We start from the raw sequence: 13,907 nt of genomic DNA, 5'->3' as shown, positions 1-13,907 counted from the left end.
TGCTCTGGGCCTCCATCATCCTGTGGCTGCAGCAGGTTCTGTCCGGCGCTCGGCGATGATCTTGATGCCTTTCCTGACGTCTTTTGGGACATTTTCAGCTTTTTCGTACGTCACCATGTAGCAGTCCTCTAAAAGCTTGCAGAGTTCTGCGTCGTCCTTTTGGAGACTTTCTTTCAGCATTTTAACATTAGATGTTCTTGAACACAGCGGCCATGTTCTTCAGTGCTTCAATGAGACTGTGCTCGTCTCTCCTCCTCCTTCTCCGTCCGCTGATTGGCTTTGGCTCAGCACCAGCAGGAAGTCGTGGCGTGCCGACTTGGAGATGTACTCCCTGCTCTTTTCAGTCATCGCTCTAATGGCGTCTGAGTCACACAGAGTCCTGGTGTCTAATCTGTCGATGGTCACAGAAACACCGTCGGCGTTGGATGGACAGCAGATGTTGACCCAGCAGTCAGGTGGACGTTTGGAACCTCTGCTTTGTTTTTCAGAGGATTCCTGGACCTTTTGGACGAGGCCGTCGGTTCCCATCACCAGGACCCTCAGCTCCCGATCCTCTGATGGAGGAAGTTGAGTTTGGGTCGGAATCACTGCTACATGATTATGACCTGAACATGAAGCAGATCTGCTGCTGAGGAGGAACTCCTGTAATGTCTGTCTCTCCTCAGGAACTTTTAGGGTTTTAATTCTCTTTAATATATTTACTTTAAATGTTTTTGTATTTTTCCTTAAAACTTCTTTTCCATGTCTTTTCTCTTCAAGTCGTTTATGTGAACCTAACTGTGTTTGGATCCTGTTTAAAGGTCGACTTTACAGAGGAAACCGGGTTTATAAGATGATGAGGAGTTCATTAAAAAGTCCAGACGCTTCGGCTGAGACGGAGAAAAACGATTTCTGTCTAGATGAAGCAGAGACCTGCAGGTTCCGACCCGGTGAAACCGGGTCGAGCATGTCGACGGCTCCAATGACAGGAAGCAAAAACTCATTTCACTGATTCATTCAGACAGAAGTTATAAAAAGTTACATGAACGCAAATTCAGTTAAATCACTTTACACATTTTATATTCTAAAGAAACGCATAACAAGGTCGAATTAAAGTTTGTGACGAGGGAAGATAGAGATCAACCCGTCTGTGAACAGGAATTTTAGTCGATGGGTTTTAGTGGATCGATTTTATTGATCAGAATCTCTGACTTGTTTTTTTGGATGAACATTAAATCTAAAGTTTCTCTGATCCGGTTTTCTTTGACGATCTTTTCATGTTTCTGTTTTTTCGCAGTGATTTTAGTCTCGTTTCCTCGTTGAGCCTCAGCTCCTCCCGGCTTCACGCCGAGTTTCGACTCGCTCTCTTCATCCTGCCGGTTCTTTTCTATGAATTTCTCCTTCTGCTGCATGTTTGCAGTTTTAACAGTTTTATCTGTATCTCTGATGTTTCCCAGGATAAATCTTTCTTCTGCACCATATTCTCTCTGTAAGCTGCTGATTATTGATCCATAGGTCCTGAAGAATCTGATCATTTGATTAAACTGCATCGTGTCAGGGTTTGCTGTGGTGGTGCAGCGGGTTAGCACGCGCCACGTTTGGAGGCCTTAGTCCTCGACGTGGACGTCGCGGGTTCGACTCCCGGCGACCTTTACCGCATGTCTTCTCTCCTCACCCTGCATCGTGTCTCAAAAACCTGAATGACTTTTTATTTTCAGTTTTTATTACCAGATAAAACATTTGACATGTCTGGATTAGAATCTCTGAAAATCAAACAGCTTTGTGAGTCGAGACTTTGGTGCTTTTAGTTTTAAATTGGCCTAGAAAGCAATAATCATAAACATTAATCCCACTAATGCTACAGCGCTACTTAGCAGAAGCTAATGCTATAGCACTAACATCGGCTGTGTTGAAATGAAATGTGAGGAGACTCTCAAAACAATCCATATATTTGAATTTGTGCGTATTATTTAAAAAGAAAACATGAGGAACTGCAGTGTAAACAGTATTCACTACTTCAAATTAAGAGCATTAATATATATAAACGTCTAGTTAGCTAAAGAAAAGCAGTTCATAATCTAAACTTCAACACAGATATTGAACTTTATTCAGTTGAAAGTTTACAAGACAGCAAAGAAAATTGTTGCTTTAGATTTTATCTGGAAAATGAATTTAGGTGAAGCTAAGTGCGCTAAACTTTATGAAGCTGAATGAAGAATTAGCTCTGCTGTTAGCGCTTTAGCGGACGTGTTCCCACCAGTGCTTGTTCACATTGTAATAAATTAAAGTCATCATTCTGTTACGGTCAGATTTCTCAGCAGCAGAAACGATTAAAAGAGAAAAATTAAAACCTGATCAAACATTAACATTTCTAAACCTCATATGGATTTTTATTCTGCGCAGCAGCAGGTTGGTTTTTTCTCCAACCTACTCTGGCTGAGGAGGAAACATTGATTCAAACTGGTCACTCTGGATTGATCCCAGCGTTCAGTACTGGGATAGCTGCAGCAGCTGGACCCTCCTCTTCCTCAGCCAGACCTTCATGATCATGGACTGGACCCTCAGCATGATACCTCCTCCACCATCAGAGCAGTGGATGAGTTCAGGATCTTCTGCTTTGCTGATGGAGCAACATGAAATCCTCCAGTTCAGTGATTTGGTCACTAACTGGGATTTGTTGCTGAACTAATTTTTCCCAGACTGGGATGAGACGTTCAGGAAAACCTGGAATAACTTTTAATTTTCCTCTGACGGTCTCATTAAAACCTGCAGGGAAAGTGACTGGAAGCGGAGGGAAGGAGTCTGACGGACCTTCGAAGCTCCGCGGAGCCGCGACAACACAACCGGAAGAGGACCGATTGGGGTTTCAATATAAAAGCCTAGTTGTTACATGTTTGGTACGAGAACATCAAATTGGGACTGGGCAATAAATCAGTTTCATCAATTATTTTCTGTTTATGAAGATTTACGTTTTGTAAAACTGACATATATTTTTAAATGGATAGACCCTCTGGGCTTCCGTAGTTCAGTGATGTCAGCCAAACTCGTCAACCATTTTCTTTTCCAGTTGTTATTTACTTCGATGTTTAATTCAGGTCAACTCCCAGAAGGAATGACTGAAATAAAAGCAAGTTATTTAAAATATTTTCTGACATTTGTAAATATTTTTTAAAAATTATGGTTAAAAAAAATCAGATTTCATTTTCATGTTCCATCACAATAAAATCTTTCTCACTATGTGTAGATGAAGACTTTGTGTTGCTTTAAACCTTATTTCAATCTAAATAAAAACCTTCACTATTGAATAATGTAAGAACAGAAACCAACTGATTTGAGCTGTTCTTTGTTTTATTGTACGATGGGAATACAAGTGTAAAAATATTTCTCTCTTAACTCCAATGAATGATTTTTAAATACTCATTTTTATTTTCATATGTTTATTTTCATTTAGTGACAAATGAGACATTTAGAGACAAATGTTGAATTTTAAAAGCCGAGGTTTTATTTTGAAGGCCTGATCCGGATGCTTCCTGCTGCCTTCAGGCTAACTTGACAGCGTGAGTAAAATTCAGGAGAGTCCAGAATGTGGCATTCAGGGAGAGGAGGGAAAGCTGGAGCAGCGGGACCACCCGAACCCGTTTAAAGGAGCCGAACTGGACCTTCAGCCCGGAACCGTGAAGAACCCACAGCCGGTGCCTTCTGGGTCCAGGTAAAGCGCGGGAAAACCTGAACTTTTCTGGAGCATTCCCGTTTTCTGGACGCTGGGAATTCGGGCTCCACTTTTCCAGCTCCTGTCGGACTTTCCCCGCAGTTCTTCCCGGGAGTTTGGTGGATTTAAAGTTTTAGCCTGAAGGTGAGTCTTCTTCCAGGTTCCGACCGGGGGTTCTGGCTCTGATTTCAGGGGGGAAAAGGTTCTTTCTGGATCGGGTCTAAGTTCGGTCCGAAGGTCGGTTCTGGAGCCTCCATGTTGTGTTCAGGTACCTGAACCGAGTCGTGATTTACAGCATCTCTGCTGCGTTTGGTTCCACAGAAAGTGAAAGTTTTATTTTCTGAAAGAGAAAAAGAGACGCAGAGGGTTCTGGTTCTGGTTCCGGTCCCGGTAGAGGGTTCTGGATGACCCACAGAGCCCGGAGGACTGACGGAACCTCTCCGTTACATAACAGACTGGATCCGGGATGAAGCTCTGACCTCCTCTTCATCGCGGAGCTGGAGCAGCTCCTGTTGCCGCAGGGCTTGTTGTGGCGTAATTAAAGCCTCCTGTCACCTCACCTGTCACAGGTGTGTTTGTGTAAACTACGGAGGGCCTGAAGGTAAAAAAAAATCACATTTCACGAGGCTTTAAATTCCCTCGAGACCAGTTTTTCTTCTACAGGCAATAAGTTTGATCACTAATTCATTTAAAAAATGAAATTTATATGAATTAAGACTCATCTAGAGTGAGTATTCAAGGAGATTGATGGAACGTTGAGTGGAAGGAAAAACTGGTAAAGTGGAAATCAAACAGCGTGGTTCCTGATTCCGCTCCGGACAGAGAAGTTCTGCCTTCAGGTTCTGAGTCCAGATCAGGTTCGTCTCCTCCAAACTGCTGAAAGGACTTTGGTACACAATCCAGTAGAGTTTTCGGTTTTGAATGTTTTCCTTCCACTCAGTTTTCTCTCTGTTCAGTCTGTGACAGAACCTTTTGGATAGAAAAACATTTTTACATGAATGTTCTGATGTGAAATCGTTTTGGAAACATAAATATTGATCAGCGAGTCGACACCAAACAAGTTAAATAAATCAACTTTTTGATGAATTTAACAAATAATGACGATCAGAGTTTGTGGTACTAAAGAAGCAGACTTGGTTCTGATCCAGAACCGGTCTGGACCTGGATCAAAGAGAGCTGAATGGGTTTCAAAATAAAAGCCTCCTGACTCCAGCCCATTAAAGGCCACTAGTTCCACGAAAGTTTTAAAATACATAAATTAAATGGAGGATGGATAAAAAAAAAAGAGATTTTCTTGTGCAGGGTTTTTGTTCAAACCTTTCTAAACGGTTTGTTACGTTTTTGGCTCTATTCGGGTTTGATTAAGATGAACTGAAGCAGAAATGTTTTGTTGGCATCCTTGCTGATCTGATCTGGGATCATTAAAAACGCTTCACAAGCAGCCTGAAGAGGAGATATGGGCCCCCCCTCCTTGGAGTGGGAGGGGCCAAAGGGGTCGGGTGCAGTGTGTGATGGGTGGCGGCCGAGAGGGGGGGCCCTGCCAGTCTGATCCTCGGTTGCAGAAGCTCTTGGGACGTGGAATGTCAGCTCTCTGGTGGGGAAGGAGCCGGAGCTAGTGTGTGAGGTCGAGAGGTTCCGGCTAGAAATAGTCGGTCTCACCTGGATGCATGGCTCTGGTTCTGGAACCAGCCTCCTTGAGAGGGGCTGGACATACTTCCACTCTGGAGTTGCCCATGGGGGAGGGGCTGGGTTCAGGAAGAACAGGGTGGTTCTGGTTCTGGTCGTGAAACACTGGACCAGCTCTACACCCTCGGCAGGATCCTGGAGGGTGCATGGGAGTTCGCCCAACCAGTCTACATGTGTTTGGTGGACTTGGAGAAGGCGTTCGACCGTGTCCCTCGGGGAGCCCTGTGGGGGGTTCTCCAGGAGTATGGGGTACCGGGCCCTTTGATACGGGCTGTCAGGTCCCTGTATGACCGGTGTCAGAGTCTGGTCCGCATTGCCGGCAGTAAGTCGGGCTCGTTTCCGGTGAGAGTTGGACTCTGCCAGGGCTGCCCTTTGTCACCGATTCTGTTCATTACTTTCATGGACAGAATCTCTAGACCAGCCAAGGTGTTGAGGGGATCCGATTTGGTGGCCTTAGGATCTCATCTCTGCTTTTTGCGGATGATGTGGTCCTTTTGGCCTCATCAGGCCGTGATCTGCAGCTCTCGCTGGAGCGGTTCGCAGCCAAGTGTGAAGCGGCCGGGATGGGGATCAGTGCCTCCAAATCCGAGGCCTTGAGCCGGAAAAGGGTAGAGTGCCTTCTCCGGGTCGGGGGAGGATGTCCTGCCCCAAGTGGAGGAGTTCAAGTATCTCGGGATCTTGTTCATGAATGGGGGAAGAAGGGAGCGGGAGATTGATAGGCGGATTGGCGCAGCGTCTGCCGTCAAGCGGCGCTGTACCGGTCCGTCGTGGTGAAGAGAGAGCTGAGCCAAAAAGCAAAGCTCTCCATTTACTGGTCGATCTACGTTCCCACCCTCATCTATGGTCATGAGCTTTGGGTCATGACCGAAAGAACGAGATCGCGGATACAAGCGGCCGAAATGGGTTTTCTCCGTAGGGTGGCTGGGCTCTCCCTTAGAGAGAGAAGCTCAGTCATCGGACTCAGAGTAGAGCCGCTGCTCCTTCACATCAAGAGGAGCCAGTTGAGGGGCATCTGGTCAGGACGCCTCCTGGACGCCTCCCTGGTGAGGAGTTCATGTCCCAGTGGGAGGAGGGGAAAACCCAGGACACACTGGAGGGACGATGTTCCTCTGCTGGCCTGGGAACGCCTTGGGATTCCCCTGGAGGATCTGGAACAAGAGACTGGGGAGGGAAGTCTGGGCCTCCCTTCTGAAGCTGCTAGCCCCGTGACCCGACCCTGGATAGAAGGAAGAAGATGGATGAATGGATGGAACTAGCAAAGAGCTCCAAACATTAATCTGATTAATGAAGAAATCAATTAATCATTAACTGGTAAATGCAGATTCAGTAAAAGACAATCAGCTGAGAGGAGAACAGATAAATAAAATCTAAACATTTTGCTTTAAAAAAGAAAAGTTTCTGTCGCTCTGAATGATCAAACGCTTCCTAACAGGAAGCTGCTGGTGACTTTCAGGCAATAAATGTTGATTTTCTGATTTAAAATAAGAAACAAATGATCTGTTCATGTGCATTTTTAATGTGTAATATTGTTTTAAACAGGTTTAAATAGCCAAAATTTTCATTTATTTTATCCAAATGATCAATTAATCATCATAATTGATTAATCTTCAGAGTAGTCGATTAATCGTCAGCAACTGATTAACCAATAATCGATTAATTTTAACTGTCACTGTTAGCGGTGATTCCACCTGGATCTTCTGGGTCTTTTGGGTTCAGGAGGATTTAAAGATGGCGGCACAAACAGAAACTTCCTGTTCAGCTGGATGTTTAAATCTCTTCAATCCAGGTCCAGATGTGATCAGAACCAGAACTTTTCCTGCAGTGTTTAAACTCCGGAGACGAGGATGAAGATCAGACTGATGATTTGATCTTCCTCCTCCTCCTCACTGCTGCCTGTCCTCTCTCAGGTCCTCAGGTCCTCCTGGAGAGGAAGAGGAAACTGCTGCTCAGGATGAAGCTCTGAGGAAGAGGATCCCAGTGAAGCCGGTCCGGTCCGGTCCGAAGAGGAAGAGGAGGATGGGAAAGGAGCAGGAGCTTCTCCAGGCGGTGAAGAGCGGAGACCTGCTGTCCACCCAGAAGCTGCTGACCAGGCTGAGGACCAGCAGGAACAGTGAGTCCAGACGGGTCAGGTTCTGGGTTCTGGTTCCGGGGTTTGGTTTTAAATGATGTGAAGTTCTAATTGGACTTCCTGTCGTAGTTTTAGTTCTGGAACCAGAAAACGTCTTCCAGTTGGGAAGGATCTGTCCAGGATCGGGTTCTCCAGGGTATTGTAGGGTTCTCCAGGGTATTCCAGGGTTCTCCAGGGTATTGTAGGGTTCTCCAGGGCATTCCAGGGTATTCCAGGGTATTCCAGGGTATTGTAGGGTATTCCAAGGTTCTCCAGGGTATTCCAGGGTATTGTAGGGTATTCCAAGGTTCTCCAGGATTCTCCAGGGTATTCCAGGGTATTGTAGGCAGCGTTTTGTCTCCCAGGTGTTTTTATCCAGGTCATCGGTTGTTTCCAGTCGGCTCTCTGCAGAAACTGGTTCTGTAAACCCAAAACCACCGTGGAGAGCATCTGTGTTCTGGGTCGGGTTCTGGTTCTGTACCGGGTCCGTTACAGGCAGATAAAAGTCTGGCTTCAGAATCGGAAACAAGTTCGTTAAAAGGTTAAAGGTCGCTCTGGGGAGGGGGAGGGGCCAGAGGGGCTATTTAGAATCAATATCAACGGAGCAAACTAAATATTTAGCTTGAAACACTTAGTTATCCAGCTAAAGGTTTAGTTTACAGACTAAAGGTTTAGTTTACAGACTAAAGGTTTAGTTTACAGACTAAAGGTTTAGTTATCCAGCTAAAGGTTTAGTTTACAGACTAAAGGTTTAGCTGGTTAGCAGCTAGCTTGATACATAATTAGTTTGAAACTGTGACTCTGTTTCACCTGCAGCAAGGAAAACCCAGCCGAGAAAACATCTGATGATCGGAGAAGATCTTTGTTGTTTTTCTGAACAAATAAATAAATTCAATAATTTAACTTCACTTTTCAGATCATTAATTTTCTCTGTCATTTTTAAAGCCAAATAAAAACACAACTGAAAATAACCCAGAAATCCACTTTATTAAGATTTATAAAAATAAATTTGTCGTTTCCTCCAGTACAGAACCAGAACCAGAACTCTGCTGGGTCTCTGTGTGTTAGCGGCTCTCAGGGCGGCGGGCCCCGGGCCCCTCAAGGCCCCCGGTGAGCCGGAGGGAGCTGAAGATGTGCAGGAAGCAGAAACTGGGTCACAGCAGGATGTGACTGAGCTGCTCTCTGATCCGGTTTGATCAGAACCGACCGGGTTCTATCAGAACCGGAAACCAGGCAGCAGTTTGTTGGAAACAAACGAGTTCATTCATTCATGCTCATGTTTTCATTTTGTTATTCAGTCATTAGAAACGTCACAGTTTAAAGTTCAAACTAAACTTTAAAGCTTAATATTTATTTAGAAAGTAAAAAATGTTGATAATGAGTCAAAGCCATTATTTTAATTTAAATATTTAACCCTTATGAAGCCAAAAAATGAGTTAGCAAAAAATATATCTAGATTTTAAATATTGAACATGTAGCTTCAAACCAAATAACTGATTAGCTAAATAAATGTTTGCTGTTGTTGTTTAGTTGCTGCAACAACTAAATATTTCATTAGCAAACCAGAAAATGATGGTGTGTGTGTTACTGTGTGTGTGTGTGTGTGTGAGACGGCTGCCTTTATCTGCTGCATTATGCTACATGTTCCTCAGAGCCGGTTCTGTCGGGTCCAACCCGTCTCTTTATTCTGCTGCAGCAGAACTTCCTGCCGGGTCGGTCGGCCCATCAGGTTCTGCTACCGGATGGCAGCTCGGTTTCGGTTCTGTTGGTTCTGTTTATTTGGTGGTCGCTAACAATATTTTTTAACTAAATATGTAGTTTTGAACTCAAAGATCAATTCTTATTTACTATGTTTCCGAATCCATTAAAAATGTCCTATTATTCGTTTTACAAAATAAAACCAATCTGCTTTCTGTCGGCCTCCATCTTGCTTTACAAAAACATTTTGACCCATTATGGTTTTTCTGAATCTGACACGAGCTTCACCGAGTTCAAAGGTCACAAAATTTAGACGGAGAAGTTCAGGAACAGCGCTAGTGGGCGGAGCCAATCAGCTCTGCTGTGAACATTTTTACAATTCTTCACTAAAAAACTCCAAAAACCTCTGATGGAAATGTGAACACCGCCACCTGTCTGCAGAAAGGTGGTGCTGTCTCCCTGTAATGCTCTGTTGAAACAAAATGGAGGACGGAAGGAGGCAGCGGAAAACGCTTTAATGCTTTTATTTCAGTCTGGAATAAATCCGGACGATCCTTTGATCCCCGATAAACTGAAGCAGAAATGATTATTAATGATCGATCTGGATGTTCCCTCCAGCAGCCGCCGCCGTCTCATCCTGAGCAAAGCACACGGTGACAGTGGGAACAAAAGGCCCCTCTGACCTGAATAAAGCAGCGACCTTTGACCCCCAGCTCTTCCACCATCAGTAGGAACAACTGATGTTCTGTTGGTTCTGGTTCTGATCTGTAACACGGAGGTGAATCCGGGCTTTCTGATCCGGTTCTGACCGGTTGCAGCTACTAAACCGAGGAGGAAGTGACCATTGAAGCTCCAGTTTCCACTTCCTGTTTCTGGAAAAGCGCGGCGTGGGAAGCTGAGCTCGTCTGGAGTCGGATTCCCGCCTCGGAGCCGGAAAGGAAAAACATTCCTGCGGGATGACATCATCGGCCGAGTGAGGAGCCGGGACGAAGGCTGGGAGGGTCGGGGGAGGGGCTTCATCGTCTTCATCATCAGACTCATTGTCATCTTCATCAGATTCATCATCATCTTCTTCAGCTCCCTCCTGATAGTTTGTTTCTCACGTCATTAAAAGTTTATTTAGTGGTAAAAATTCCACTTTTCTTGCAGTTCCTCATTAAATCTGCATCTTTAACACATTTCTGTGGCAGCAACGATTTTAATGAATAAATTAAAGCAAAAAGATCATCTGAGACGAGGATGATGAGGAGGAGGAAGATCGGCTCCATATAAATAAAAATGAACCAGAAGGAGAAAATTAGTGCTGGGACTTGATTCAAATTTTTAATTGAGGGTCAGAAAGTAATTATTCACAAACTATGAAATAAATGAACAATCAGTTCATTTCAAAACCTTTTTGTTGGTGAATATTTTAATAATAGATGTGAGCTGAACATATTTCTATAGTTTTAATTGGACTGACGTTTTATTCTAACGTTTCAGTTTTTCCGTTTCTCTCAGCATAAAACTGTTGATGGAAAAACAGCTAATTTCATAAAAGACGTTTTAAGAGTTTGGTCAGAACTAGTCAGAGGGAAACAGATTTAGTCAGCGTGTTTTTAAATATTGCATTAGAAAAAGTCGATGATGTTTTTACGTTAACTTGAGGTGGTCGATAATGTGCTAAAGATGGAAACGATAGCTGAATAAGTTCGAATGCTGCCATCTGCTGGTGGGTCTGAGCCTCACCAGCGACACCACAGTCTCTCTGCTCCATGATAGCTACCGACCGCTACTTCCTGTTTACCATGTGTAGCATCAACATCTGATGACATCACACTAGCCTGGTTGATTCGCTCCAAACAGGAAGTGGAAACACACTTAATTCATTCATTCATTTCCCTTTTTTACTTTTTTGCGACATTTTAAACGTGAGCTGAAAGCTAGCGTAACGTTCGGATGGAAGCTCTGTGGAGCAGAGGAATGCTGATGTTTCCCTCTCCTGAACGCAGCGGTACCAGGAACGTCGGATCGATCCTGACCTTAGGTTCTGATCTGGATCTGTAGGAAGATCACCAAACCTTCAAAAGAAACCCAAACCAGCGAACAGAACCACAACTTTGGATCCAGAGCTTCTTTCCTCCACCATTCACAGCTTGCTGAGAGCTAGCACTGCAGAATTTAGCGAGCAAACACCATCAGTTGAAGACGACCTCTGACCTATGACTCCACGGCTGGACTCGGCCTGAAGCTGAACCAACATGGAGTCCAAACATCTCAACCAGAACCAGACAGGAGACGATTCTCAGCACAACACCTGCACATCGTTCACAGCAGCCCGATTCGACGAAACCCGATCCGGTGAAACCCGATCCGACGAAACCCGATCCGACGAAACCCGATCCGACGAAACCCGATCCGGTGCTCCTACATGTTCGGAACTGAAGCCGGGAGTTTTTGAAGCATCTAAGCGAGTTTTCCATCATTGACATCAGAGTTCAGCAGCTGAAGAATCCAGACGGTAAAACTAAACGCAATGATAATGAACTGACGGTACCAGGAGTCAGTGAACGCATCACAGTCGCATTTAATTAGCAGAATGAACGAAAACGCAGAAAACAGATTCATCAAATAATGGTGACGGAACATCAGCAGCGGAGAGATTTTATTCACATCTGGTTCTGGTTCTGGTTCTGCTGACATCAGCTCAGGATGAATCCTGACGTTAGTTAGGAAACCTGAACATTTGGACCGTGTTTGGAGTTGCTCCTGGCGCCCACTGCTGGAGCGTTATTGATCGCTGGGTCATTCAGCGATCAATAAGAGGGAACATGGCGGTTCATTTTTCAGTCACTGTTATTAATTTATAAATGTTATAGATTCAAACCGAATATTTAATGAGCTCAAAACTGTTAAATTTCTACCTAAGTATTTGGCTAGCAAGCTAAATCTTTAGCTCCCCACCGTTGTCTTCCTGACAGCCGTGACCCCTCGGTGACCTTTATGTTGTTTACATTCCCACGGTGCGTGCGGGCGTTGGATCTGTTCGGTTCTGATCCAGCCTCCTTCCTGCCGTTTCCCTCCTGGTCTCTAACCGGGTCAGAACTTGGTTCTGTCAGGGCGAGAAGCTGAAGTGGACCGGGACGTTTCGGACCAGTCAGAACCAGCTGGGAGTCCGGATCCACTGATCCAGGTCCGTGTTCAGGGAGTTCCCGTCAGGAAGCGAGTTCAGGACGTCTGAGCGCGGGGCGTCGCTCTGTAACCCGACCGTGACTCTGGACACGAGGGAGCAGAACCCCCCTCCCCCACCTATTTCCTTTCCCAAACTGATTGTTCCTCAGAGCGGGGCGGGGGCAGTAGGGGTGCAGGGGGGGCATTGTTCTGCCCCGGCGCCTCCAGGCAGCGGCTCACAGACGGAGCTGTCTGGATCTGAACACTTCATTCTCTCTGTCCTGGAATATCGGCCCGGTTCTGGTCCAGAACATCATGTGCCTCCGGATCCGACTAAGCTGATCCATCAGAACCATCACTCAGTCTGTTCAGTGCAGAGTGAAGATGGTTCTGACCTGGTAGAACATCCAGAACCTTCTGGGTCTCCCATTTTTGGAGGACTCCTGGTTTCTGACCAATCAGAGAGCAGAGACACGCCCACTCTCTCTTCTCTGATTGGTTCTGGAGAAAGTGGACCTGGAGGTTCTGTTCAACCCGTGAGCTCTCCCAGAAAAGGTGGGAGTCACCATGGCAACCAGTGGCTGAGCACTGCCACTCAGCAGCTTCCTGTTTCAGACTGAAGGATGATAGAGAACCGGTACCTTGTTCTGTTGGACCAGAACCGGCCCATCTGCAGTCCAACAGGGAGGCGATACCACCAGTTGTTCTGGCACTGCTCCAGAGTGGAGGACGGGCTCAGATATGACGGCGCCGGTCCGGCTGAGTGTTCCTGTGCCAGGTTCTGAAGGCCCGACCCGGAAGGGGAGGAGGCGGTACCACTGCATCTCCAATCGGACCTCAGAGTGACTCCATCAAACAGCAGCGAGGGACGGGCAGAACCACAGCAGGTCATGAACCCTCCGCTGTCAGAGATCAGAACCGGGCCAGCAGAACCGGTGGGCCCTTGAGCAAAGCCCAGATGTTGGTTCTGGTTCTGGCCCCTGGTTCTGGTTCCTGGTTCTGGTCCCTGGTTCTGGTCCTTGGTTCTGGTTCTTCCGGGCCGTACTGGTGACTTTTGGATCAAGAACTCCTCAGAGCAAAGTTCAACCCTCACTGCTGTAGAGAAAGTTCTGACCCGTTTAGCCAGAACCGGTCCAGCAGGAAGCTGACTCGCCCGACCCGAAGCAGCGTTATTGTTGAGACGTTTGATCAGAACTTCCTGTCCGGTCCGGGCCATCATGTTCTGCTCCTGCTGTGTGAACCTTCAGCTGCTGGTTCTGACCGTGCTGTGATTGGACCGCGGCCCGAACCCTGGAAAAGCAAACCCATGGTGTTGGGTCTGCAGCGGAACCACACCGCTCCGCTTCTTTGTCTCCAGTCCAACCCAGAAACAAAAAAGTTCTGCAGACCTGTAATCAGAGCCGTCTAATTTTAGGCTGCAGAGGTTTTACTACAGATTCTGTTTCAGCCCAAACGGGCCAGCACCAGAACCTCCTCCTGCCTGCGGTGCATTCTTGTGGCAGCAGAGCTGCAGCAGAAATAACTGCAGCCGCGGGCTGGGTCCAGAGGTTCTGGTTCTGGAAACACACCGACCCACAC

At 46.1% G+C, this 13,907-nt stretch overlaps 1 protein-coding gene across 5 annotated transcripts in view; it reads left to right on the top strand.

Moving 5' to 3' along the window:
• Positions 1-3,500: 3,500 nt before the first annotated feature.
• The window catches only part of caskin2 (CASK interacting protein 2), a 32,423-nt gene continuing 22,016 nt past the window's right edge, over positions 3,501-13,907 (top strand). For 2 of the 5 annotated variants that reach the window (XM_023349135.1, XM_023349134.1), the window contains exons 1-2: positions 3,501-3,832; positions 7,282-7,484. In XM_023349135.1, coding sequence (XP_023204903.1) covers positions 7,391-7,484 — 94 coding nt within the window. In that variant the 5' untranslated portion in view covers positions 3,501-3,832; positions 7,282-7,390. The remainder of the gene's footprint in view (positions 3,833-7,281; positions 7,485-13,907) is intronic. The other 3 variants (XM_014475064.2, XM_023349137.1, XM_023349138.1) reach the window with 3 other exon arrangements.

This window comes from Xiphophorus maculatus, chromosome 16, assembly GCF_002775205.1.
Source record: "Xiphophorus maculatus strain JP 163 A chromosome 16, X_maculatus-5.0-male, whole genome shotgun sequence".
Lineage (NCBI taxonomy): Eukaryota > Metazoa > Chordata > Actinopteri > Cyprinodontiformes > Poeciliidae > Xiphophorus > Xiphophorus maculatus.
Note: the sequence above shows the minus strand (reverse complement) of the source record. Positions and strands in the feature narration are given on the sequence as shown.